The following is a 23,120-nucleotide window of genomic DNA, read 5'->3' as shown; positions in this document are numbered from 1 at the left end:
TCGAAATAAGGAAAATTTAATTTCACCTTTTTTATTTTTTTTTAATATTTAACAGAGACTTATGCTACGATCTGGCTTGACGACTGTGCAGCTCAAAACAAAAATTGGGCTTTATTTTCTTTTTGTTTACGTTGTAAACTCTATCGAAACTGAACTGCAGAATTTGGAAATAAAATACTTTCAATCTGGCCACACTTTTATGTCCGCGGACTCGTTCCATCACCAAGTAGAACAATTATTGAAAAGGTACGGTAAGGTGATCGATTTTAATAATTTTAAATCGTCTGTAGAAAAGGCAAACTCATCTCCATCAAGGTCCATGTAAAAGAGATGAACATACAAAACTTTTTTGAATGGAAAGATTGTTCATCCAAGTTTAAGCTTCAACAAAATGTTCCCAAGCCTTACTTGCAGAATATGATACATTTGCACTTTAAAAGGGGAGAAAATGTGTTGTACCACAAAAATGCCTTTTCGGAAGAACCAAAACCTTCTTGCCGAACACAATGTCGAGGTGTAAAATTAAAAAGAAAGCAAAATTTGATTTCTAAGTTACGTCCTATTGTTCCGGCTAACCGAATGATATTCTGGAGGAATCAGCCGTTTCCCAAAATAATGATACTGTTAATAAAGAAAATGTAGATTTTCAGTAAAATTTCATTATTTACTTTCATACTTTTTTTAATGTTCTAATGTTTTATTAGTGAGTAATTTAGTTATAATGTTAATTTGAAATGTAACTCCTGTGTCTTTAATAAAAATCAGTCCAAATATATATATATTTTTTTATTATAATTACTTTACTAAGTTAAAAAGTCCTATCTAACTTTTTTTTCGAAAATTTCACCAAATATTGAATCTAGTCCCTTATTAAACTTTACCCACAATGTAAAAAGCAAATTTCTAAGTATATAAAAAAAATTGCTTCACAACATGAGGACTGCATATTAGTTTTCATAAAATCTCAATTTTCTCAGCTTTATCGATTTGAGAGTTAGGATGTTTTAACTAAGGACGGCAGTACTGCTCTCTCCTGCTCTCATCATATTGTTTATCAAACAGCAATCAATCCCATTGGCCAAAAATAGCTCATAGAAATTTAATCATAAATTGATTTTAGAAACAATATGGAACTTCAGATAATTAATTAATGAAAAACCTCTTTTTGTATTTGACGCTATTGGCAATAAAGTTTATAAACAAAACTAATTGGATTTTTCGTCTTTACTGCAGAAATTTAAATGCAGAACTCTTGATTATGCTTCTGAAAGTCACCAAATATGGGAGATCTTTTACACATATTCTCTTAGGAATTAAAAATGCTGCCTTTAGGTCCCGCTGCAATAAGTAATAATAATTCTCGTTCCCAACAATGGACATAATTAAGTAATTTGGGAAGTCATTTATAAATGATACAAATTTCCACTCTAAGGAACACCATAACTGAACGAATACTTCATAGACAGAACTTTCCCCTTTGAATGCTTTTTATGAGATATGAAATTGAAAAGCTAAATTTACCCAATTTTTCAAGCAATGATCAACCTTATCAAACGCTTTTGGACAATCTGTGAAAATTACATCTATTTGTTTTTTATATATTCATCTTAAATCTTATTGAAAAAGCACAAAGTGTAAGAATCTTCGCATAGACTCACTTGGAAAAACGGATGCTTCCTTCCTTTCGTACCAAATCCGTGCTGCGACGAACTGTTCAAGTTGCCAGAGATATTATTGGCCAAATTCGAGACCTCTTGGTCGTCCAACGAATCCGTATCCATGGCCACAGTGATGTCCTCTTCGGCCTCCTCGTTTTCGTTCTCGTCTTGGTCGTACGAGGGCGGCAACGGGAAATTGTTTTGGCTCCTTAAGTCGTCATCCCTAAAAAAAAACATTTTAATGAGTTCCATTTCATTATTAATGTTTTCCAGTTAAGGTTGCAGTATATCTAAAATGTACGATGTGTTTTAGGAGTCACAGATTGATTGCTGAACACCCATAGCATCACGTCGCAGTCGATTTGCCTTCAGTAACAAACTGTGCAAAGATGTTTCGTGTTTTTGCACAGTACTTGGTAGAAGGTCATAAGTGTATCTTAAGCATTAAAAAGTTTACCTGTTGTCAATCATTCCGGATCTCATGTAGTAAATGAGGGCGTCGAAAACGTATGCGACGTGTTTTAGAGCCGATACGTCTAAAATGGGTAGCGAGTCGAGATGTTCGCTATTGTGGGCCCTCATTAGGCTCAGGCAATAGGAAAGGAACTCCCTTCTGGCTGCGTGTCCGTCGCCACCTTAAAAATAATAGTGAAGAAATAGTCCATACTTGCAGTGGAGTCGTAGGTTAAGGTAAAATGAAAATCCTGCAGTCTCCCTCCACTTATTTATTAAACATTTAGTTATTTAAAATTTTTGACATGTTTCGAATACAGTGACAGATAAATAGTTTCACCAAAAAAATTATAGTAACACACCATCAGGTACCATGGTACTTTTAGAACTTCTCCCATAGATGTCACCTACGTTTGAGTTTAGGTTATATATTTTTTAGCATACTGTTCGGTTCTTGTCAACGTAAAAAACGTAATAGAATGTAAACAAATAAAATTAATAGAGGGTTTTTTTGACATGGAATCAAACCCTGGCTGGGGCGTATATCCAATACCAATTTTTAAACCTTTGTAAGTGTACCTTATATTAATTTTTTAAGTTTTTCTGTGTTTGCTTTTAGTATCCCCTGATGATGAACACCATTGTGTCCGAAACATGCCGGGAATTTTAACTAACTAAATGTTTAATAAATAAGTGAAGGGAGACTGCAGGATTTTTATTTTAAAATAACATAATCAGTTAGTGTAAGCTTTTCTTTATCTTTATATTCTAAAAGTATTTTTTCTTTCAAAATGATGATGTGATATATAATTTGCGCTCGTTAAAACAATATTTAAGGTTCTCAGAAAATTGATACTGCCGAACCGAATCTGTGGAAACTGCTGACTCAAAAACCCGTTTGATTTCTGTTAACGGTACGACGGCGATTAAAGGGGAATAATAAAAAAGCTGATTCAGTACTTAATGCGTATTAAAAAATGAGGACACGAAAAACAGGGAGTCAGTCGAAGAGTAAAAGTCGATCTAATCTGCCGGTTTAAGACGTAAAGTCGCGGGATCACCAAAAAAGACGGTTTTGGTGCCGTGCAAGAGCTTTATAATTATAACCGGAGAAGACGGCTCCCGGTTTTATAATTTTGAGTATTTTAAAGACGAATTAAGACGTAACTAAGACGGATTTTAAAAATAAATCGAAGACGTAAATATAATAAGACGCTGTCGTATAGTGTGAAGTTAATTAAGCGGGTTTTATGTAAAACATCGTTTTATCATCACACTTTAATATTCATGTTATTAACTCTACTTGATTCACTTATTTATTAAACTCTTTCTTTTGTTGTTCTGCCATCCAGACTTTTATTTCCTAAAAGAACCCAATAATATCTCTAGCGATAAAGAAAAAACATACATATATATAATACATTATATCGTGTATTGACCCTTTTCTCCCTAATCCACATTGGGAAATATACATGGGGTTGATTTTAAAAGCACTTTCTTTGTTGAGACTGATTTTGATCACGATTAATTGGAAATAATGAATTGGAATAATTTTATTAAGAATCTAAACAAAACCAATGCACATTCTGTGTGAGCTCTTTTTATTTTATAGAAATAAAAAGATAGAGGAAGAGGTGAGATGAGGGAAAGAATGGGTTAGGAGCTGTTAAAGGAAAGGAAAAGAAGTGTCTTTTGATTGTATCAAATGAACTGATGATCTAGTTAGAGCATTCTCTCTTTGAACTTGGGGTGTGATCGTGTTAAAACCTGCTTCCTGTAGGTTTGTGCACCTTTAGAGGCTTTAATATTGTGGAGTTAAAAAGTATACCGTTTTGTTTTGAAAGATTTGCAACTTTTATTTTCATACTCCGCTTACTAATCGTTTTACAATAACCTGATAAACTATACAGCAGTTTCGGACCGACGACTTTTTCTCTGACTGAATTTTTTTTTAAGGGCCTTTTTATTACATAAACTACTGCGTGGATCATACTGGGGTTTTTAAGCACGCCTAGTTTTACTTCCTAATAAGGATATAGAAGAGCATAAAGAGGCAAACTAAAGGTTTCTACGGAAATAATTAAATGACTAATAGGCATTCTAATTGTATGATTATGTTCCATTAAACACCATAGTGTAGAAAAGTGTGGGCCTTTGACTTCGATAGGTTGTTAATCCAAGTTACCGTTTTTATTTATTAAGGTGCTCAAATCCAAGCTCCACTGATCGAATAATGTATAATTTTCACTTTTATTTATGGGTTTCTTTATCTAATCTAGGAAATGCCGGAATAAATCCTGTAACACCTTTCTACAATTAAAAACTCTATAGACTAGGGTGGGATAAATACAGTTTTTGACATTATATTAATAAAATTATATGCCTTATTTAAGACCAACAGTATAAAATTGAGCTCAAGATTTAGTGGTAGGTTTCAAATCAATGTTTTGGCCTTTAAATAGTTACAATCTCTACAGGCGTATTAGGTCTCGACATAATCTGGAAATGTATGCTCGGAATATACCAAAAATGCGTTTAAATGCCTGGGAAAGGCAAAAAATGCACCTAAATGATCGAATAAAATAATTTATGGCATATTCCAGGCTTTAGAGCGTATTTTTTTAATTTTTTCAGGCAGTTTAAGCGTTTCTCACGTTTTCCATGAATTCAAAAGACCGTGCCTTCCTAAAGGCATATTCTATGGTTTCCAGGCTCTGGGGGTAACCTAGAAAATTACAGTATATTCGGGGAATGAATTATTGAATGCCTAGAATATATCGAAAATGGAAGAATCAATAAAAGCACTTAAAGGCATTTGAAATTAAATGCAGGACAAATTTCCTGGAGGGTTTCTAGTGTTCTGATTGTTTTTTTAAATTAATTTAGGCAGGATATCGAAAAGTCTGTTTGAACCTCTCTACATTTACACTCCTTGGACTTCTTAGATTCCCGTAAAGATACTTTTTAAGAAACTGCTCAATTACAAATCTTGAAGCAACAAAACTAGCGTTCTCTAGAGAGTTTAGCGAAAAGTTATCAAGTAATTTAGGTAAAACGTTAACTCACCATCTCTGTCAGACCTCGTGCGTGAATTTTCGACTTCGGCCGCGGCCGCTGCACCACTAGTAGTCAATCCGACCACGTGATTCCCCACAGAAGTGCCGGTAACCGGATACGCGCGACTCGATCGCACCACACTGGAATTGGAACCTACTGGGGAATAAAATACCGATTACTTGATTGGGCATGTTTTATCCTAAACGTATCAACTATCAAGACACCCAGCTTTGAAAGATTCCATTGAAATATACGGCAATTGAATTGGTTTCCCAAAAATACAGACTTCAAGGTTTAATTAATTAATCAGAAATTGTTTTTAGCAAATTAAATTAAAAATAATCGTCCCGATTCTGTTTAAGTGTCTCGGTTAATGCGTTCGGAAATTTAGTTAAAAATATATACCTAACGAGCTAAATTAAAATAAAAGGAAAAAACTGGTGCATCTACAAAATATCAATAATTAACCATTAACTCCAAGAATTTGAATCAAAGATTCCGATCTTTTTCTTAGTTGGACTGATACGAATTTAATTTAAAAAAAACTACTTTAAGCACTTTAAGGAACATCAAACAAATAGGTAAATATTCTACTAGGGGGGGTGGAAAATGTTATCGTCTAACTCTATCCTAAATGATTAAAAAGCACACTTAGAGTTAACCTAAAGCAGCTAGTGAAGCTATAAGGGGGGGAGCAGGCACTTGTCGATGCCCACCTCCTGTAGTGCCGCCACCGCCACCTCGCGACGACGACGACGACGTCGACGGATGCTGCGGCGCGGGATTTCGACTACCGGCGGTCGTCAAACCGCCGCCCCCCATCGACGTGGCCCCGACGCCGCCGCCGCCCCCGTTGTTTACACCTGAGCCGCCCCCGGCGCCATCTAAAGAGTTGGTAAGCGAAGCGCCGAATTTTAGTTGCGCCTCGGTGGCGTCCATCACGGTTAGGAGCCAATCCCATGTCGGTTTTAATCGGAATTCTAGATAAATCTGTAATAAAGAGTAAGAAGGTGGTTATTATTTTAAAAAAAACTAAAGGGAAATACAGGGTGTTACGGCCAAATTCAGTCAAGTTCAAGTTACCGTAAATTCTTATTATTCTTATGTCATAATGACGTATCTTTAATATGTTCTGTAATAATGGAAACTTTTAATTCGTATGAATAAACGATAAATTTGTCAACAGTGCTAAAATCTAAGATGCAACTGATATACATATTATTATATTTCAAAATTCAATAAGTATGGAAATTATTTATATTCTTTAAAGAATTCTGTCTCAGTTCTACAGACTATATATCGTGTCAACGAATAAATTTATTTAGTTTATCATGTGCTAAGACATCGTTATTTTGCACGGGATTTAAAACAAAAAGTCGTGGATTTCTTTAAAATGAGAAGAAAAGATATCGTTGATTGCAAAATTTCAAAATATTTCTAAAAGTGCGGTAAAAATTGATAGATATAAGGAATAAACAAAACTATTTTAAGGATTTAAAAACTTGACCCCAGAAAAGGTTCCAGCTAAATTACAAGTGAATTTGGTGTAAACCTGACTAGTAGAATCATAAGAGACCGTCTACTTAATGGAAGAGTCGCTGTTAAAAAGCCACTTTTATCTAAGAAGAATATAAAAACCCGAATTCATCTCACTTGGTCTCAAGAAAAATGGAATACCGTTTCTACGAAGTGTTGAGAGCTCATTTTCAGTGTTAAACAGTACTAAAATCCTACTGTGAAGCATTGAGGAGGGAATATAATGGTCTGGGGATGTTTTTCTTAGGACATTAGGGTAAAAGAAATATTGGAAAATATGTTGCTACCATTTGCAGAAGAGGATATGGCATTACGGTAAATTTTTCAACAACAGGCCGTTGATTCGAAAACATTCTTCCAAGGTAGTAAAAGATTGGTTTTACGAGAAAAACTTAATTGTACTTAAATGGCCATCTGAATCCCTGGACTTAAATCCCATTGAACATCTTTGGAACGTTTTAGATCGCCGTATTCGGATCGATTCTGATACTAAAAGAGTCTAAACTAAACTATAAACAGCAATTGTTTAATATGATAAAATTAACAAATTTTCCAACATTTGGTTGACTCTATGTCTAAGATGCCAAGCAGTCTTGAGTATATTTTACAAAATACTAAAACAAATATTTATAACTTGTTTTTTATAAAATAATAAGTTTCCATACTTTTTTTCAACTTCTACATGAAAATTCCTTATTCTTTAAAAGTAAATTCTGAAAATATAACAATCACTCGACCGCCCTTAATGCCGGTACTTTTTTAAATCTAATTTTAACGAAACTAAACAATTTTTAACATAAATCAACTATTCAATGAAGATCGGAAACGAGCGTGGGTCGATGACATTCTTCTGGAAGCATTTTACTTTTATTTAACCAAAGGAAATTCGAAAATTGACCTTCGACTATGTGAGACAACAAGCATCATAAATTCTCCATATAACAAATCTAGTGTATCTCATTTTGGATCATTATCAATCTCATATCTCTTTATCTTTGCCGCCACGTTGTTCGCGTAAACCCTGACCGCTAGATCGGGTGTTTTCGATCCATTGAAAAAAAATTGTATAATCATTATTGTGACATTTGAATGTTCAGAAATACTGGAAAGATGATGTTTGTAACAGTTCTTATGACTGAAACACCTACTTCTCAATCATTTTCTTTTCTTTTCATTCTGATTTATATACAATTTGGTCAATAAATATGTTTTTTCAATACACTGTAACTGTTGCAAAATTTAATTGCATTTCATAATCGCATGCATCAAATTTAGTGTCACGATTCTCTCCGGTATCGGGGTAATTCGTGATATAAGACAAGATCTGATAATTCATGTTCTATCTTAGATAAATATTATTAAAAAAAAATAAGTACAGGATTGAACCAATGAAAAGCAATTCTATTTTTTTTCTCACAAACCAAAAATGTCACGAATTGCCTCGCTAATCCCTTAAATTTAATACTTTTAATGGCTCATCTATGCAAGGCATATGTGGCTGAAATTAATATATTATAACCAGCAATTTCAGTTGCTAATTATTATTATATTGAAACAGCATATTATTTTCACAGCCTTAAACGCCGCATGATTTACTACTATTGAATCAACCATGCGGATGTTGAACTGTGTTTAAGATTGGTACCTGGATATAATAGACATTATGCAGCAGCCAACAATTCCTTACCTGCACATTAAACACATCGTCCTGGTTAACAGTAATGCAAGAATTCGAGGGAATTCCCGAGGAGGAATTACTTGACATTGTCGCAAGTAAATCCGCAATCTGTCGCACCACGATACCTGATTTAAAAAAAAGACGACAACGTAGTAAAACCATTATTAAATAATTCAAGTACATATACACTTACCGAAAGCTCTGGCTAAAGAACTGGCGGTAGTGGCCATCGTAATAGGCTCCGAACCGGCCGCCACCGTAGTATTAGTCGAGCGACGTAACGAACTCGGATCGATAAAGACGAGATTCGATCCGTTCGCGAGTCGCACCCCGGTCGATCTGCCCGTATGATCTCGCGATCGAATCGCCCATTGCATATTTTGCGGGGCGAGATTCGATCGTTGTCCCGAACCGCCGGTCGCAGTGCTGTAACGGCTTCTTTTGTGAAATTAAGGAATTTAGAATAATTAAGTTCGGTGGATTACTGATGATATATCGGTCTACAGTTGTATACGGTTCTTCTGGGTGTTCTTGAATTTATTTTAAACAACTTTGAAGGTGCCAGTTGTTGTTTTATAAGAGTCAAGAGGTTTTATTTTCACAGTTTTAAACGCCGCATGATTTAGTATGGATCGATCCTGCGGATGTTGAACTGTGTGTGTGTATATCTTCATAAATTTACAAAATAAAACATATTTTTTCCCCGTAAAGAATTCTAAGTTCTTTAAATTAGTTACTACAAAAAAATTGTAATTATACAACTGCAGACCCAACAAGGCTTCAATTAATAAAGCAAAATTAATTTATGACATGGCAATTTACCTTCGTCTCTCAAGCTGGTCTATTGTAATGTACTCCTCGGTATCCAATTCTTCCGTTCCCGCCTCGCTCTCCTCCTCCTCCTGTTGGCTCGATTCGCCGCTTTCATCTTCAGGGAATAACAGCATACCTCCTAATAAGGTTTTTATAGTCGACACAACTAATTTTTTGAAAGATATTTGAACAAGAATGGTAATTTTTAACGTTAGTTCTGTACCGGAGGATTTCGAAAACCGGGTCATAAAACTTTAGGGAAAAGCCAACATCAACACGCTTGCTCTGTGGTTAAGTTATGCTCGATTTACTTGGAACTGACAGGTCTTTAAATAAATATATGCTACACCATTTTATTAAAAACCGGCTAGTCAAATTTTTATTGTTGCCCGTGCTAAATACAGGGTGTTTCATAATTAGTAGGACAAACTTGAAGGGGTTGTAGAGGGCCTCAAAATAAGCAAGTTTGCGCAATAAACCCCTATCCGAAAATCATTAGATTTTTAGGTGCAGAGGGTGATAAAATGTTAAGAAAAAATTAAATTTTTCACGATAAATTTGACATCCCTGTAGATATTTTTTTGAAAATTAGTAGGCAGTTTTTTTTTAATGCATAATTTAATTTTTTATTTTACCAGTGGTGTCCATGCAGGCTAGAAACTAGTGAACTCTGAACTGAAAAAAGATACGCCACTGACTTTTCTCCGAATTAAAAATATTTTTCAAATCCTCGTTTAATTTAGAGTAAATTTCTTTTCTTGGCATTGCTTCCGTTTGATAATATTTACGATATTTATTATGCGGTAAAAAATTGCTTTAATGTGGAATTCGGTAACAGAAAATGAATTTTTGCCATTGTCAATCCTAAACAACACCATTTATCTCAAAATCTAATGACTTTTCGGATAGAGGTTTATGCCGCAAACTTGCTTATTTTGAGGCCCTTTACAACCCCTCTGAGTTTATTCCACTAATTATAAAACATCCTGAATACATTATGTCCTATAGAAGAATATTGATAAAAAAATACAGCTAGGAGGCAAATTCGACCATTACAAGTCCCTTATTATATCACCCCCAATGAGTTTTGTGTAAATCTTCAATTTGCCAACCTTATTATTAAGCAATTCTTATTGCGTTTGTAAATTTGGCTACGATTAAGGGAAATTGGCAATTTACAGATAAATCACGTTAAAAACAATGAATATAATATTGCAAGTAGATCCTTGATATTCTGCAGAGAGGGCAACGGCTTGAGAAATATGATTTAAACAGGTAAGAATTTTAAAAAAATTACGAGATGCTCGGCAGACATTGACAGAATGGCGAAAAGTGTAGAAAATGTTGTAAATACGCTACCAATTTAATTTACCAACGTTTTCCTAAATGCAACTTTTAGTTACTGCATACTACTACAACTTACTTATTTGGCACTCGTCATGGTTTTTTTTATTTGCTTTTTAATAAATTAAACACTTATTTGGTGTTTCAGCGTAAAGCTTTTTGTAAAAACAAAGATGTAGCATTTTATTTAATAAATATTTGTTAAAAGGGACCTGTACTAAATAAGACAAGAAAAACTGAAAAACTGTTTACTTCTAATCTAACTTAACTCTTTCAGAAGCTACGGAAAATTACACTGATGCAATTCAAGTTTAATCCCAAGAATTACCGGTCAATTGAAAATTAAAGATCTAATTTCTGGAGTATCCCCTCTATTCTTTGTGGCCACTTTAATGATAATCCTTTTCGCCTAAAGTTCCACGACACATACGCGATTTAGCCAATTACCTGCATGACAGTTTTACTGACAAATATTTCAAATATCTTCCAACACTACGTAGTTTTTACTTTTTAAGTCTTTTAAAACATTAACAAACAACAATTAATCGAAATCGGACCATTTAAGCAGCACCAATTTTTAAAGAGTTCTAACAAGTTATACCTTATCTGATTAGCGAAAAAGATTAGGATTTGCTTAAAAAAGGTTGTCATTTTTATGGAACATTACAGATAAGGTATAATACATTAAACTCGAGTTAATAAATAAAATCTCTCACCCGTATCGCTGCCGGCAGTAGCTCCGGTTTGTACGGATCTTTGAGCACTAGCCGCGTCTTGGTTGCTGTGGTTATCGTCACTATCGCTCTCAGTTTCCGCTAAAAGATCCAACTCAGGATCCGATTCTTCACCCTAATAAGTTCAAAGTTATTAAATTAAAATACGTAGCAACAATCGAGAAACTATATTCAGATCAGTGAGAGGTAACTTTGGCACGCGTATGTTGTTAGTGAATGAATGAATAAATAATTTATCTATCTGCATTTTCTAACGAAATATGCAATAAATCGTGTTAAAAGGTGAGCCAATAAAAAGTAGGTTATTGAAAAGAAGAAACCAGCTCAGAGGTCGATAGATAAAATCTATTATATCTCAAGTAAATTATTGTATTTAAAATTTATTGGACATAAGTTGGATTAAATATAACGAAAGGTGTCGTTACGGATTTAAGTTCATATTTCTTCTAAATATTTATTGACATATTATTATTTATTTATAATCCAAAAAATTAGTTTACATGAATTTATATAAAAGTACAAAATAAGCACCTAAGAAACTTGAATACTTGGGTATGCCTGTATATAAATATATTATTAAAAAAATCCGTCAATCTCAACAATGTTTAAATTCCAGCGCTTCCTTAAAATTCTTTAATTAAATAATTTAAGTAGTCAAGGAATACACTACATATAATAATAAAAGAACCAGATATAGAGAACTCAATATAAGGTAGAAAAGAAAAACAATTCAGAAATCAGTTGGTAATTTGCACTATAATCTAATTTCTTTGAATAATAAAATTAACGCAATAATGGCCTAAAACTATTAAAATTTTCATGAATATAATTGTTGACCTTCCGATTGAACACTTTATGATTTTTTTATATTCTTAATATCAGAGGGAATTCACTCAGTCATAAAATTTTGCTCCTAAATAATCTATAAAATAAGGTTAATTTGCTCATGATTCTGTGGCAAAGTAAGATTATTAAGCATATAACTCCTGGTACCTTGGGAACTTTTTTTTTTTAAATATCAGTACTACGTAACTCAGTCGAGTAAAGTCTATATAGGTGAAATAAGTCTATTTTCTTCCTCTTGTCAATAATTGATTGTATGAAATAGTATTTTATAAATGTATATTTTTTGTAATAGTGACATAATACTCAACAAAAATAACTAACTCTTTATTGCTTTTTTTTTTAAACTGATGCATTTTACCTGCAATCGACTCTCCTGCGACTCGGGCGGAGCCTCTTGATGTTCGCTATCGGCCAAAGACGAGGCCTGACCCACCAAACTCAAATCTCGATCGGGCTGATTGTCCTCGTGCTCCGACGTCGCGTCGTCGTCGTTATCCAACGACATTCCCAACGTTTCGGAGTCGACGATATTGAGGATCTCGCGTGGAAGCGACCGGTGCGAGAACCGGTGCATTTGTCTGCTCAAATACGGAAACGCGTCGGCACCTTGGCTGTTTTGTCTCGCGACAGTCGGGGCCAAGGGGTCGACCAAGAACAGTTCTTCTGATCCCTAAAATAATCCCATATTGATTATTATGTATCAGAGTGTTATGTATAAATCGAAATGGCCTCGTATGTAGCGAATATTTACAACAATGTCCATGACATTCCTTAGCTTTTTTTTTAAACAGATTAACCTGTATTAATGTAGCACTTCAGTGTCTGAATAAATGATTTCATTCTTACTTTAGACTTTTTATTTGGGTGTTTAGATTAATACCAAAGAGACATGTGGCGAGGAGGATTTTTCTTAAAAATAAATAGTAGTGACTGAATAGTCATATTACGTGATATCATCTGTGTATTTTTTCAAATTACAAAAAATTAAAGTTATATTACTTCATACATAAAGATATCGATTACCATAGCGAAATGGGTGAAACAGTAAATCCACTAGATACTTTTAATCCATATTGTAGTAAATTTGAATTTTTTGATAAAGCGATTGAAGAATTTGTTTATCGTCAATAAAATTACTAGCAAAAAGATAATTTTTCTGAACAAACTTTAATTGTGCAAAATTTGTGTGTTCCAAATACCTTGGACAGTCAGTCGATCTTTGGAAGAAATATCTACACTATTCACCAGTGACTTTTCTACCGTGAAGTCATATTTCAATGTTGGATTCTTTATTTTGATGAACTTGAAAATCAAATAATTCAGTCTCCGACAATCTACGCTCAAACATGCTGTGAAATTTTAAATTGACGAATTCGCCGACGAGGCGAAAATCATCATGAAAAATTGATCATTTACAAAGTGTAACAACGTGTCCACTTTTATTGTTCATAAATATTTAAAACACACAAGTTAATAATCTTTATTTTGAAAACTTTATTACATGCTTTGTTGCTGTAAATAACATATGAGCGTATTTTTCGAGAGAAAAATCAAATCAGCGTGAACAGTCAGTGAATCAAAGTAAAATTAGTTAATTTTTGTTAAATCAATGGAATACTATGCTTTTACAAGCCTAATTTTTTTACACTGTAAAGGTTTAAAAGTACTTCGTAACCAGCATACAATAGCTGGTTTTCCACGTCGCTCAAAAAAATATTACATCGCCCTTGAATTCCAATTTTAACCGATTCAAAACCGTTCGTGTTTAAGGAAGATCACCTTTAATTTTCGACGACATCAAAGCTGTTATCAAACAGTGACATTCTTCGGGATCGTCTTTTAGATATTTCACGATATGTTCCATGGATTGATCAATATGTTCGGATGATTTTTTTTTCTTTAAGTAACATATATATTTTTGTAATTAATTAATAATGACTTACTTATTTTGTTGGGCATTACGTCACTTTTACAGTATTGAAAAGAATAAGAAATAATTGAGCTTATGAGTTAGTATTTTCTAAATTGATATTTACTGTTATAATGAAGTAGTACCTACCCAACAAAATAAGTAACTTTCTTTTGTCTGTCATTATTGTCAATTGCAGTGCGTTTCAAAAAAAAATCTGACCCTACATTATCATGATCCCATTGTGGATCATTATTATGGTGTTCTTTAAGTATAGAGATAATTTCACCTACTACAGTTTTGAAATTTTTTTGCGGAATCAAATTTCCCCAAGTCTAAACTGACCAGTGTGTGATACTCTCTTAAAGTGTGATGTTCCATTCTTTTTAGTTTTGAGATTTTAATGCTGCCCTTCCCTTGGAGAAGTTCCTTAGTAAAAGACTAATTAGGAGCACTATATTCCGAGTAAGCACGTAGGTCAGAGCACCGGGAAAACCTGCACTGACAGTTTTCAATATTCATTTTAATGCATAAAAGAGATACAGCAAAATTCCACTTCAAAAAAAATCAGCGAATAAAAAAACCTGATTAAATACCAGGCATGCACTTGTCTACGCGCGTATTACCGGAGACTCCTTTATCGAATTTTTATGATTGACCAATCAACGTAACGATAATGGACTGTACTTAAAAAAGTATTTAGAGAAATTTGTAAACTGGGTCTGATAACGTAGACTGAGGACATTTTTGAGGACGATTCCACTGATCTATTTATTATGTCATTTTAATCGTATATGGTCAACAAGTGCTATTTTACCCGAAAAGTGTAAAAAAGAAGCCACACTTACATTTAAAACGTCGCTCGGTGATGTGGCCAAAGAAAACGGAGCCGTAGGTCTGGCAACTCCCAACCGTACAGGAGCGACTAGCGAGTCAGCGGCCTCGCACAACTCTTCGATCGCCAATTTACTAAACGACTGGAAAATGCGTTTGCACTTAATCAATGGTTGGTTCTGGTTATTGGGGTTCCTTCTTCGCGCCGAGGTGGGCGCCATTTCGATGCTGAATATCACGAAAATGCGCACTACTGACCGAATAAATCTCCGTGCGACAAACCTGTAATAAATTAATATATATAAAAGTGATTTACCGATTATACAGTGTAGCGATTTCAATAATTACCTGGCAAGTTCGCTTTGTTTCTTATCGGGGTTTTTCATCTCTTTGATGAGCGTTTCGGCTAAAATATCGGTGGACATTTGACATTTAACGAGGAAACAATGGGTGAATTTGTCCAATAGGGCGGTGCCAGACTGACCCGATACATACGGTTGGTCTGCAAACTGCGTAAGAAAAAAATTAACAATACTCTCTGTTCGGCAAAAAATGTTTTAACCCTTGTCAAACGTTAAAACGTACTCAATATACAGGGTGCAAATGAGATAAATTCCATAATAAATAAGTAGGGACATTTTGAAAAAAACGCTAGATACGTTAATTGGTATTTTTATTTGCCTATTTTATTAATAAAAAAAAAATTATACGGGGTCCGTTTTAAGCCCGACACTCTGTATATTACTTAATTTTTGGATATCACTTAATGTCTGAGTTTCTGGTATCAATTTATAAGAAATCGTTGCATTTTCCTTCAATGTTCGGATAATCGATGAATGACTAACATCGAACTTTGACGCTGCAATTTGGTATTATCTAAATTCTAAAATGTCATTTTATTTCCATTCTTTTCTAATTTTCAGATTGAGATAAAGATATTGTTTAATAGAGTGCCATTGATTAGAAAAGGGTTCTAATCAATTGAGGCCCTATAGACTGTAAAATTTATAGGTTGCGATGGTTCATGTACCTTTGGACGGTTTTACACCACAGCCTGCTGACTTAGAACGAAAAATATAAAAATGATTCATTTAAATTAAAAGTAAAAAGACTTACCTAGGGGTCAGTCAAGATCAGAATAACACAGGAGGTTTTTGCGAAAGGCCGCGCGAACACTGGTTTTAAAAATGGTTATTAACAGTAAGACGATCTAGTACCGAGTGTTTTTCACCTCGATTCCCCGCGTCAGTCTTTTCGGTACTTGCATGTGTGACGTATTATTTGGGTATGTACCAGGTTTGTAGTAAAAGTAAAGAATAGCAAGTAAGGAAATATTATAGGGAGAGGCGAGGAAATAAGGCAAATCTCAACATTCATTATGTAAAACAAAAAAATATTAAGCAAGAAGCGATACTTTGAATGCACTTAAGAATATAACTTATAGAACTAAACTAAATCAAACTAAGTATTAAACTAATCAATAAAGTGAAATTGAGGTGACGACAAGAACAGAACAGATATATAAATGAGACTTCGATTTTTCCACCTATTTTCTATATATTAAGAAGTTTTTTTTCTATGTTATACAGGGCCTAAAAAATAATACCATCTTAAATAGTGAACATTCTCGATTTCATCCTGTATTTCAGGAACAAAAGTAGCTAAAAATATTTCTGTTCGTGCCTGATACAGGATCGCGAAAACCGCAAAGCTATATCTTAAAGAGTGACAGAGATACCTTGAAATCTCCTCTAAAATGGGACACAATGTACAGGGTTGTCTTTTATATTTAGACAGAGCCTGGCTCGGTTACTATACGAGGTGGAAAAAAAAGTTTGATATAAAAGTTATAGGGTTTACCTTAAATCGCCGGGAAATATTATAAAATATAATACAGGGGTATCGCAAAGTTAATAAAAAACACAAAGTTAATTTTTTTTAAATGGAACCCCTTGTATATTTTTACTTTAAATGAAAGACATTTCTTTTCTAATTTCAAAAATATATAAAATGTTAATATTTAATTCATCATTTTTAAAAAAATTTGGTTTTTTGAAAAAAAAAACCTTTAAGCCTTGTTTCTTTAAATATTTAGAAATGTTGTATATGGCCGCCATCATTTTCAACGCAGTTTCTATAATCTTTGTCCAGTTTTAACAGAGCATTTGAAATATATTCAGGGTGTTCTTCATTTAAGGAGTTTATACTTCTTTGAATTTTTTCCCTTAATTCCTCCAAATTTTCACTTCTTTCCTTATAAACTTCATTTTTAAGATACCCCCATAAAAAACTATCTAGAGGAGTCAAATCAGGGCTGTTTGGTGGCCAGTTAATGGTACCATGGGTTCCAATCCACTGAATAAAACGATTATTTAAAAAAAATCCTTACTGGCCTAAAGTTATGAGGCGGGGCGCCATCTTGATGCCATATAATATTGGTATATTCTCTTAAAGGTATTTCTTCTAATAAAGCTTCAATCTCATTTTCTAGAAACCGCAAATACCTATTTCCAGTCAAAGATCCTTGAAATATAATGGGTCCAATTATTTGGTTTCTAAGGATACCACACCACACATTTAATGACATTCTGCCCTGTTTTTTTATTTCGACGTATGCGTGAGGATTTGCTGGTGCCCACATGTGAGTATTTTTTCTATTATACATCACTGCTGTTGTAAATACAGCTTCATCCGTCCACAAGATTTTATTAAAGATATCGTTATCTACGTTTTTTTATATCTAACATCTGATTACAGTATGTTAGCCTTCTTATTTCATGATTATTTGTTAATTTTTGTACTGGCATCAATTTGTAAGGATGATGTCCATATTTCTGAAGAACTCTTTGAATCTTAGATCTAGAGCATTGAAAGTGTCTACTAGCATCTACGGTTGATAAATATGGTTTTTCTACAAAAATCAAAGCATAAATTATAATTCTTATAAGGCTCTTAAATATAAAATAACTTTTTACCTTGAAAATATAATAAAATTTGTAGTTCTTCATCCGCGTTAGCTAAAACTGTTCGTTTTTTTCTTTGTAGATTTTTGTGGTTTCTCATACTCCTTTCAGTGTAATAAAAAGTGGACCTAGCAGGAATTCTCATTTCGGGATGAATACGGTGATATTCAGCTTGCGCTCGAGCAACATTATTGTTGTTTTTGTAAAACAACCTCATAATTTCAAACTTTTCTTCTTCGGTATAACCCATATTCAAAAGAAATAGCAGAAACATTGACAGTGACAGCCCAACAAATAACATTATTTATTTTATTGTTACCGATAAACACCATAGCAACGGGGATTCGGGTAAACAGTTGTTTTATTTTTTAATTTTTTAAAGATAAATATTGGGAAAACGGCTAAACCAAATATTAACATATTATATATTTTTGAAATCAGAAAAAAAATGTCTTTTATGTAATGTAAAAATATACAATTGGTTCCATTTAAAAAAAATGAACTGTGTATTTTTTATTAACTTTGCGATACCCCTGTATTATATTTTATAACATTTCCTGGCGATTTAAGGTAAACCCTACAACTTTTATATAAAACTTTTTTTTCCACCTCGTATAATAACCGAGCTAGGCTTTGTCTAAATATAAAAGACAACCCGGTACATAAAATATGTCGAGAATATTTTTTTTTTGTTGAGAGTACTCCTATTTATCGATTATGAAATTTATTCCATTTGGCTGACACACACTGTACAAATAAAAGAACGGGTGCTATCGGTAGGATGGCAAAAAAAAAACTGTAATAAAAAAATCGAGTTACCTGTAAATCGTTAGGTTCCCTTGTGCCGGACATAATCATGCTCTTAAGCGCCTTCCAATCGGACAAGAGACACTCCAACGCCCTCCGACTGAACCGCGGCGGTTCCAAATCGTGCTCGGGCATGTCCGACTCGATATCCGAAGAGGGAGTCTTATTACGCGAATTGGTCCTGGGCCTTGACTTGCTGAACTGTCGCTGCTCCTGATTTTGTCGACCGACCGTTTGCACCAAAAACAGCAGGATACTTTCGCCCCTGGAGTTCGGCAGACACACCAGATTCGTCTCCTTGACCAATCGACTCAACAGTTCGTATCTCACCGACTGATTACCCATAATTAGCGCCTTGCACTTGCACTTCTCCCAGCAGTCGCAGTAGGCCGTCGGCGAGGTTTTCTTCAATTTACAATCGTGGCCCTTGTGACAGACGCGCGCGCATTCGGTGCAACAGCACAATGTGCCGGTCAGGCCGCACGTTCTACACTCGAAAATGTCCTGATCGATGTGTTCCGCGCCGGTCCAGGTGAAACTGCACGTGTCGTTACAGCATAACACGTGCAACGGGGAATGGTCGGGATTCGATCCCTTCGGAAAAATCATTTCCTCTCTTTCGTGTGCCGTGCCCAATTTCGTGATCCTCTCGAATATTTCGAGGGCGGCGGGATAACTACGCGACGACACCGCCAACATGAACGGGGTCTGACCCTGCGAGTCTTTGGCGCACAAAAGTTCGATCAGGTGACTCTCAACCGTCGTCGATTCGTAAAGTAACGAGTGCAGGATTTGCATCGCGTTCGAGCGTCTTTCCGAAGGGTCGATTATGTTCGTGATGGCGTTGTGGTTGTGACCGTTGCCTTTGTTTGCCGCGCTACTTCCCAGGCTCATCAGACTGTCCTCGTCACCTTAGAAAAGTAACAAAAATTATTCAGTTTTAGGTTTTTTATAATAAAACAGTGATTTAATAGTAAACATATTGCCGACCTCGACAAACATTTTTGAAACCTGATTTTACCCCACCAAGGAGTCATTAGAAAAGAGTTTGGTACCTCCGCAGCATCAACAAACATTTTGGATTTTTCCAAAGCATTTTACACTATTAATCTTAATCCTTCTCACCACCTTTATGTCGCCTGATTCAATTTTATCTTAGTAACAGATTTCAAACTACTCTTTAAATGCAAAGCAAAATAATAGGCGAAGGGCCTGTTTACTTCACAATCTTTATTTCAAGGCGATTCGGTTGTTACACCATTGTCAAGGGAAGACTATGTGAATGAGATGTTTTTAGATTAATGTATTGTAATGTCATTTGTGTGCCCTTGTTATGAACATTTTCTGATAATATCATGTAAGTTTTACTATATTTTTAATTAATTCTTTAGTTTAATAACACCCTTTTATATTTTTACTTACATAGTTTTCCCTTGACAAGGGTTTAACAACCTAAACGCGTCGTGATTTTCGAAATAAAGATTGTGAAGTAAACAGGACTCTTCGCCTATTATTTTGCTTTGCATAATGGTACTTCACCCTGGAGAAATCTATGGTAATCTTACTCTTTAAATGGAATATATTCCGATCAAGTCTAAATATTATTTATTTAAAATTCCGCAGGAATACTGAATAATGATCATGGATTTTGGAGAAAGAATCGCTGTTGGTGATGTCAGGGTGATCGTCTGGGTGATGCCACATCTCACGCCACTACACACATTTTTGTCATCATCACCCTCAGTACAAAAAAAATTCACTACTAATTCAAAAATTATTCAAATTTCCCCAAAGTTCTACTAAATTGTTAGAGAAACTTCATTTTATGTTTTAAATGATATTTCAAGTCGATATTCTAATTGAAACATTTTTTACAGGCTGTCAAGGGTGATGGTAAAAATTTCCCAATTTTTTTTTGGACCCTCAGTACAAAAATGTCCATAATTTCCTTAAAAGTTGTCCAAATGTTACCAAAACTTCACTAAATCGTTAAGAAAACTTCATTTCATGTTTTAAATGATATTTCAAGTCGATATTCTAAATGAAGCATTTTTTACCGGCTGTCAAGGGTGATGGTAAAAATTTCCCAATTTTTTTTTGGACCCTCAGTACAAAAATGTCCATAATTCCTTTAAAAGTTGTCCAAATGTCACCAAAACTTCACTAAACCGTTAGGGAAACTTCATTGTAAGTTTTTAAATATATCTCAAGTCAATATTCAAATTGGAAAATTTTTTACAGGCTGTCAAGGGTGATGGTAAAAATTTACCAATTTTTTTTTGGACCCTTAGTACAAAAATGTCCATAATTTCCTTAAAAGTTGTCCAAATGTCACTAAAACTTCAGTAAATCGTTAGGGAATCTTCATTTTATGATCTAAATGATATTTCAAGTCAATATTCCAAATCAAGCATTTTTTACAGGGTGTCAAGGGTGATGGTAAAAATTTTCCATTTTTTTTGGACCCTCAGTACAAAAATGTCCATAATTTCCTTAAAAGTTGTCCAACTGTCACCAAAACTTCAGTAAATCGTTAGGGAAACTTCATTTTATGATCTAAATGATATTTCAAGTCAATATTCTAAATAAAGCATTTTTTACAGGCTGTCAAGGGTGATGGTAAAAATTTCCCAATTTTTTTTGGACCCTCAGTACAAAAATATCCATAATTTCCTTAAAAGTTGTCCAAATGTCACCAAAACTTCAGTAAACCGTTAGGAAAACTTCATTTTATGTTTTAAATGATATTTCAAGTCGATATTCTAAATGAAGCATTTTTTACAGGCTGTCAAGGGTGATGGTAAAAATTTCCCAATTTTTTTTTGGACCCTCAGTACAAAAATGTCCATAATTTCCTTAAAAGTTGTCCAAATGTCACCAAAACTTCAGTAAACCGTTAGGAAAACTTCATTGTAAGTTTTTAAACATATCTCAAGTCAATATTCTAATTGGAAAATTTTTTACAGGCTGTCAAGGGTGATGGTAAAAATTTCCCAATTTTTTTTTGGAGCCTCAGTACAAAAATCACCATCATTTCCTTAAAAGTTGTCCAAATATCACCAAAACTTCACTAAACCGTTAGGGAAACTTCATTGTAAGTTTTTAAACATATCTCAAGTCAATATACTGATTGGACAATTTTTTATAGGCTGTCAAGGGTGATGGTAAAAATTTCCCAATTTTTTTTTGGACCCTCAATACAAAAATGTCCATAATTTCCATAAAAGTTGTCCAAATGTCACCAAAACTTCAGTAAACCGTTAGGAAAACTTCATTACATGTTTTAAATGATATTTCAAGTCCATATTCTAAATGAAGCATTTTTTACAGGCTGTCAAGGGTGATGGTAAAAATTTCCCAATTTTTTTTTTGGACCCTCAGTACAAAAATGTCCATAATTCCTTTAAAAGTTGTCCAAATGTCACCAAAACTTCACTAAACCGTTAGGGAAACTTCATTGTAAGTTTTTAAACATATCTCAAGTCAATATTCTAATTGGAAAATTTTTTACAGGCTGTCAAGGGTGATGGTAAAAATGTCCCAATTTTTTTTTTGGACCCTCAGTACAAAAATGTCCATAGTTTCCTTAAAAGTTGTCCAAATGTCACCAAAACTTCACTAAATCGTTGGGGAAACTTCATTTTATGATCTAAATGATATTTCAAGTTATTATTCCAATTGGAAAATTTTTTACAGGCTGTCAAGGGTGATGGTAAAAATTTCCCAATTTTTTTTTTGGACCCTCAGTACAAAAATGTCCATAGTTTCCTTAAAAGTTGTCCAAATGTCACCAAAACTTCACTAAATCGTTGGGGAAACTTCATTTTATGATCTAAATGATATTTCAAGTTATTATTCCAATTGGAAAATTTTTTACAGGCTGTCAAGGGTGATGGTAAAAATGTCCCAATTTTTTTTTTGGACCCTCAGTACAAAAATGTCCATAATTTCCTTAAAAGTTGTCCAAATGTCACCAAAACTTCACTAAATCGTTGGGGAAACTTCATTTTATGATCTAAATGATATTTCAAGTTATTATTCCAATTGGAAAATTTTTTACAGGCTGTCAAGGGTGATGGTAAAAATTTCCCAATTTTTTTTTGGACCCTCAGTACAAAAATGTCCATAATTTCCTTAAAAGTTGTCCAAATGTCACCAAAACTTCACTAAACCGTTAGGGAAACTTCATTGTAATTTTTTAAACATATCTCAACTCAATATTCTAATTGGAAAATTTTTTACAGGCTGTCAAGGGTGATGGTAAAAATTTCCCAATTTTTTTTTGGACCCTAAGTACAAAATTGTCCATAATTTCCTTAAAAGTTGTCCAAATGTCACCAAAACTTCACTAAATCGTTGGGGAAACTTCATTTTATGATCTAAATGATATTTCAAGTTAATATTCCAATTGGAAAATTTTTTACAGGCTGTCAAGGGTGATGGTAAAAATTTCCCAATTTTTTTTTTTGGACCCTCAGTACAAAAATG

General features: G+C 33.9%; 1 protein-coding gene across 2 annotated transcripts in view; it reads right to left on the bottom strand.

Moving 5' to 3' along the window:
* Window positions 1-23,120, bottom strand: part of LOC126745902 (E3 ubiquitin-protein ligase UBR5) — a 76,194-nt gene that overhangs the window by 19,065 nt on the left and 34,009 nt on the right. Inside the window, exons 17-28 of one of the 2 annotated variants that reach the window (XM_050453944.1) lie at window positions 18,645-19,543; window positions 15,211-15,371; window positions 14,877-15,144; window positions 12,478-12,789; window positions 11,256-11,388; window positions 9,205-9,334; window positions 8,576-8,820; window positions 8,392-8,507; window positions 5,831-6,158; window positions 5,178-5,324; window positions 2,116-2,293; window positions 1,659-1,881 (exon numbers count right to left, since the gene is read on the bottom strand). In XM_050453944.1, the coding sequence (XP_050309901.1) occupies window positions 1,659-1,881; window positions 2,116-2,293; window positions 5,178-5,324; window positions 5,831-6,158; window positions 8,392-8,507; window positions 8,576-8,820; window positions 9,205-9,334; window positions 11,256-11,388; window positions 12,478-12,789; window positions 14,877-15,144; window positions 15,211-15,371; window positions 18,645-19,543 (3,140 nt within the window). The remainder of the gene's footprint in view (window positions 1-1,658; window positions 1,882-2,115; window positions 2,294-5,177; window positions 5,325-5,830; window positions 6,159-8,391; window positions 8,508-8,575; window positions 8,821-9,204; window positions 9,335-11,255; window positions 11,389-12,477; window positions 12,790-14,876; window positions 15,145-15,210; window positions 15,372-18,644; window positions 19,544-23,120) is intronic. The other variant, XM_050453945.1, reaches the window with a different exon arrangement.

Source organism: Anthonomus grandis, chromosome 16 (assembly GCF_022605725.1).
Source record: "Anthonomus grandis grandis chromosome 16, icAntGran1.3, whole genome shotgun sequence".
In the NCBI taxonomy this organism is placed as follows: Eukaryota; Metazoa; Arthropoda; class Insecta; order Coleoptera; family Curculionidae; genus Anthonomus; species Anthonomus grandis.
This window is presented reverse-complemented; position numbering and strand designations above follow the sequence as displayed.